We start from the raw sequence: 6,000 nt of genomic DNA on the forward strand, positions 1-6,000 counted from the left end.
AACTGCAATCTATTAATAACATTACTAAAGTTAGCCTTAGAGAGTTCCACAAAGAGAGCAGTATCATCTGCAAATTGCTCAAGGATCATCTGGTCACAGTTAAGTAGGGAGATACCCTTGACTGGAGGACCCAGTTCCTTGGCATTAAGGATATAAGTCAATGCAGGAAGAACAACTAAAGGACATCCTTTTCTGATTGATCTACCCAAGAGGATAGATTCAGATAGTTCTCCATTGACTTCAATAACCGTTGAGGAATCTTTAAAGAGGATGACAACCCATTTACAAAAGAAGTGGGGGATCCGTAGGGCTTTCAAAATAACACTCACAAACTTCCATCCAATTCTATCATATGCCTTCTCAAAATCAAGAAGCACCATACCTGCATTTTGGCCACTATCCTTAGCCCATTGCATAGCCTCACCCCTAGTAATGAGATTCTCCAAAATGTATCTCCCTCTAATGAAGCTTGTCTGGGTGATAGACACGATGTTATTGAGCAAACTAGCAACTCTTCTTGCCAAAAGTTTGGCAATGATTTTATAGGACAAGTTTAAAAGAGTGATTGGTCTCCTGTTTTTGACTTGAGACCTATCCCCACCTTTTGGCAACAATTTAATGATACCCTTATGATATCTTCACCAAGGGATCCATAATCAAAAGCTTCCTCATAGACCAATAACAGTTCCTCTGTCACCCACTCCTTATTCTTCTTATAAAACTTAGTTGAGATTTCATCCACCTAGGCGGATTTACCATTGGCTAAAGAATTGATAGTGTCTTCAATCTCCTTGATATCAATATGCTGACTCAAAAATCTGGCTTGTTCTCTGAAGACTTTCTAGGGAATTAGCTTAGCACATTTACTTAGAGCTTCATTATGATCATCTCCATGTTCAGAGCTGAAAAGGTGCTTATAGAACTTGTAAAGGCTTCTAGGATCTCTTTGTTGTTACTAGTAGGACGATTCTTAGTAAGGATTCCCTTAGTGTTTTCTCTATTATGTTTAGCTATGACCAATTTGAAGTACTTAGTACCTCTATCCCCTTCATTGAGCCACTTGGCCTTAGTTCTAACCCTCTAACCTTTGGATTTTGTGGTTTTGGATCTTTTTGAGTTGCATCTTAGTATCAATGAGTTCCATTTCTAGGTTCAAGCCTTTGTCTTTGTCCTACAGATTTTTCTCAACTTCCTTAAGCTTTTTTTGGTATAGGTTCTCCTCCCTCCTATCTTTAGCTTCTTTGAACCCAATAATTTGAAAGATCTTTCTCCGATTATCAACCATAAGCCTGCGATTGGACCTAGCAAAGGAATTGTTAATACAGAACTTGGTCAAAATCGAGATCATTTCCATGGTGTTCACATTATCCGAATCCTGCAACAGAGAAGTATTGAGCTTGAAAGAGCTTTTCCTAATGGGGACTTCATCATCGGAGGCTTCAGAACTGTTGATGCAAACATAAATAGGAGGGTGATCAGACATACTTGCAGAGGAGACCATAACAGGGGCTTTACCAAGCTAATGCTTGATTTCAAAGAGGAAAAGGTTCAAGTTGATTCTGTCAAGTCTACAATAAATTCTCTTATTGTAAGCTTGGTTGTTACCATGTATAACAAATCCCCTCCAGCTCTTTCTTATTGTTCTCCAAAGGATCCTTAACTTTGAATCTTCTCTTGAATTTGGACTAGAAGTAGAGTTCATTACCTTTCCATTCATTCCTGGAGTCGCCCACTTTACCCTACATATTCTCAATCATGTTAAAATCTCCTATAAAGATCCAACTACTCTCACGCAGATTTTCAGCCAACCAATCCCACAACATTGCTCTCTCTTTGTAGTCACTAGGAGCATAGATATTACAAACACCCACAGATTTACCACTATCATTATAAATTGCCCATAAGGCTCTATTACAAGGGGGGAACTATGGGAAACCAGCTTATCACACCACTTGGGGCCATCAAAATTGCTAATCCATCTTTCCCTCTTTAGTGTCCACAAAATAAGCATTTTGCCTTATCCCCGAGGAACTTGAAGGTATTAAAGGCACAATATCCATAAACTTTGATTTCTTGAAGGCAGATAATCTCCTTGTTATGAATCTTACTATACCAATTCCTCACAATATACTTTTTGTCTGGCATTTCAAGCCCTCTAAAATTCCAACTATGAATGTGTGAGTTCATGTCTAGCATGGGGAGTGTTGGAGTTCTTGAACAATCTATTAAAACAATCAGGAGTTTTATTTCTTTTGGCCTTATTGTTCCTTTCACTAACCTTTGCACTATTAGTCCTTTCTTAAGTTTTCCTTTGCTTCTTCTTACCAATGACTTAAAATATTCCATCCTCCTTTTGCATAAAAGGCTCGGGGGAGCATAGGGTTTCTGAATTTAGCAAAGGCTCAACACGGGGTGAAGCTATGGGACTAGGGAAAACCCCATTCTAACCCAAAGAAGGTTGGCATGGCACCAAATCCATGTTACTAATAAAATTGAGTTTTTCTGAAGCCAACTGTTGTGCATTGAGCTTCAAAGCATTATCATCATTAACTTTTTCTCTATCAACAAGAATGCATTGTGGTCAAGAATCAAATGGGCAAGAAGATTCACTATTCCCATTAAGAGCAGCAAGAAAAACTTCTATTAAAGGATTGCTTCTAGTGACAAATATGTCCAACCCATCACTAGTTTTTTTCCTTAGAATTTAGGTTTCGATAAAATTTCCCTCAAAAAAATTATAATTCTACAATTTGCAAAAGTTGTGTGGAATTCTTTTGTGGGTTTATAATTTTTTCCTCAAAAATTATATGCTCGGTTTTATCATCTTTGAGGTTGTGTATCCTTTGATCTATGTCTCGAATTCTATTGTCTGGTTTTAATTGATTTTTTATCTCAAAATTGTGTCTAGTTTTTCCAATTTTTCTCCTTAGGAAATGGTAGTTTTTTGCAATTTGTTTTGGGGCATCATGCTCATCTGCAAAATTTGGAGGGTTTGTCAATTTTCCCTCAAAATCGTGTTAACTATTCTCAATGTTTGTCTGTGTCTTTTGGGAAGAGCAGCTCCATTATCCAACATCAAGTTGGATGTTTTGTGATGATTTCTAGAAATGTTTTGCTGATTCTGGGAGGGTTAGTGGCAAACTCATCTCAGTGGCACAGGGTCTTGTCTCTTGTTGAAAAGCATTGTGAAGAAGGGGACACCCTTCCCTATTCTTTTCTAGACGGATTTTGGCTTCTTGGCCATTTACATTTTGCAGATCCACGTAGGTCTTAGCAGCAGCATAATGTTTTGCAGATTTTGTGACCAAAAGACAGCACAGCAGTTGAAAGATGGCCATTAACGAAGGGTATTAGAATATTATAATGTTTCTTTAATAGTCATCATAGTTAGTCTTTAGTTTATTTGGTAGTTTTTGTTTTCATCTTTTATTCACGATTGTTTCTTTTAGAAACATCATCTTTATAAATATATAAAAGGAGCTTTCATCTCCTGTATTTAATACAACTACAACAACATCAATTTACCATAACAAAGAGAAGGGGGCAGTTTTCTATGCTTTTTTGTAGTTAGTATGAAGACCATTGAGAGAGTCTATTAGAATAATAATGTAATATATCTAATGGTGATATTTAGCAGTTTTAGTTTTATTAGTTAATTTCTTTCTTCGCATTAGATAAAAATCATTTGGTTTATAAACATTACGACTTCGTCTCCATCATTTAACATCAAACAGTCAAGTTTTACAACAGAACCATAACTTATAGGCTAATTATTCAGATAAAACATGTGATTAACATTTTGTTGCATATGTAATAACTATGCGACTAGAAATTTGCTTTCCGAAAAAATGTAATTGTGTGGAATGTTAGCCAACTCAAAACTATATAATTGTGTGGAATGTTAGCCAACTCATGGAAAATAGACCATAAAAATGTCGAGACCTAAAAAGAAATGACTGTTAATCGGATATATTTAAAGTCTAACAATACTGGGCAGAAAAAAACAAAGACTAAGACCATAAAAATGTCGAGACCTAAAAAGAAATGACTGTTAATCGGATATATTTAAAGTGTAACAATACTGGGCAGAAAAAAACAAAGACTACTCTGGTGTTAACAATTATTATGCAATTAAGAAATTCAGACTCTACAGTTCGAGAGCCTTGTTTATAGCCTGAACCAAGCTTCGACAAATGATCCCGCTGTACTAAATTTCCACAGACTTGCTAGATTAGAAATCCTTAAACCGTTATTCCCGAGAAGCTCAAATTTATAGATGAATAAATACTTGCCTTACATAAAGAGGATGGTAGGATTCAAAAAGCTGGCTCGAGTCCTTCCCAGCTCTGACGAATATCATATTACCTCCCGGGTGGTGAGGAACCCTGACTCATTGCCAAATAATACAAAACAAAATAATTAATTCAATTTCTCCCTTTATATAACCCTAATTTCAACTTGAAACAGAGATCAAACAACACAAAACAATTCAATTTCTTCACTGAAATTCGAAACTTGACTTACAGACAAAAATCTGTCCATAAAACCTCTACAATTCACTAAAAGCATCCTTAAACAATAAGCTTACCAGGCAGAAACATCGTAAACCTTCCCCCAAATGATAAGCCAGCAATCATTCGGCGTGTTGTGTTTGCTCACCTCCTCCAAACTGTACTTCTCCAACCTCACTTCTTGCGGCGCCATTCTCAACTTCACAAAAACTCCGTCCAGCAGATGCGCAATGCGCCTCGTGCCCGCGACCTCACCAGTACACCAAAATGTCGTCTCCGTAAAATATTACCAACAATGCAGTGGCAGAGGAGAATCTAATACTTCTTCAGCTCAAATGCCAAGCAGCCAAATTTTTAAAGTAAAGATATAATAGTATATCGATGCAAACTATGCTGTATTGTTCGGGACCACCTGGAAAGAGAGGAAAACATTTATCGCCAGATATCCCAGACTGTATAGCATATTGCGCCAAAATCCAACACTGGTTAATATACGACAATTTATGATCTTTTAAACCGCCTCACAGTTTGTAGTTTGGCAGGGCACATGAAATTAAGCATCGTCACTTTTTATGATATTTTTATGTATTTAGACGATATTGGGGGAGGGGGGCTCGATAGGGGATATGATATGATATGATAGATTTTAATGACGTTCACGAGACTAAAGTAGTCTATGGGACCCATGCAATCACCCTTCCGAGTAGGAGCGAAACTAGTCAGTTGCAAAGTTTTGGTTAACTTGTCTCTCCTTCTCTGAATTTTGATAATCAAATCCGCAGTTCTTTTCACTTGATCTTTCTCGAATAAATAGTTGAAGTCCTTGTTCTGCAGTATTTTTGTATAATCAGATCTGATGTCGTTGTAAGCCAGGCACTCCTTGACAAAGTGCTGCTCTGTCTCAACTGTTTCAGTATTACAGAATAAACATTAACTGTCTGCCCACTCTTCCTTTGGAACTTGTCATCTACTAGTTTCACATCGCAGTTGATGTGAACTAGTTCTAAGTTGTGCCATCAACATTTTTCCTTTCTAGTTAATAGGTGCCCTTATATAGGCCTTTTCATCATGACTAGAAGTGGGATTAAATTCTTTAATGTAATAAGATTTTTTCTGCCCTATGTGTCTTGTCCATAGAATATTGCGAAATTTTTCATTGACAAACTTCTTTAGATTGTTCCTATGGTTGTTGATGAAGACCACATAGGGTTCGTCACTAATCACCTACGCGGTCAAATATTGTTTAAAATATTATATTGTTTATTTTTTATTCAATTAGGAAGTTTAGATATGGGATCTACTTTATGCAAATAGAGTAAAGTTTAATTTTTTCCTTCATATAAGATATGGCATCTCATATATGGTAGTATTAATATAAAATCTATATGTAAGAATGTTTTCTTATATAAGGTATAGGATCATATATGACAAGGGATCCAAGCGCCAAGGTTCCTACTTTTAGTATGGTGAGTTTGGAGTAGGAATTGAG

At 36.5% G+C, this 6,000-nt stretch overlaps 1 protein-coding gene across 1 annotated transcript in view; it reads right to left on the reverse strand.

Annotated features, from left to right (window-relative positions):
* LOC149552578 (acyl-lipid (8-3)-desaturase-like) overlaps positions 1–4,995 on the reverse strand; it is a 135,688-nt gene extending 130,693 nt beyond the window's left edge. The window contains exons 1-2 of the mRNA XM_089788175.1: positions 4,589–4,995; positions 4,293–4,385 (exon numbers count right to left, since the gene is read on the reverse strand). Coding sequence (XP_089644301.1) covers positions 4,293–4,385; positions 4,589–4,704 — 209 coding nt within the window. The 5' untranslated portion in view covers positions 4,705–4,995. The remainder of the gene's footprint in view (positions 1–4,292; positions 4,386–4,588) is intronic.
* Positions 4,996–6,000: the final 1,005 nt, after the last annotated feature.

Source organism: Cupressus sempervirens, chromosome 6 (assembly GCF_028749045.1).
Source record: "Cupressus sempervirens isolate cs-2001-9-10 chromosome 6, ASM2874904v1, whole genome shotgun sequence".
Classification (NCBI taxonomy): Eukaryota; Viridiplantae; Streptophyta; class Pinopsida; order Cupressales; family Cupressaceae; genus Cupressus; species Cupressus sempervirens.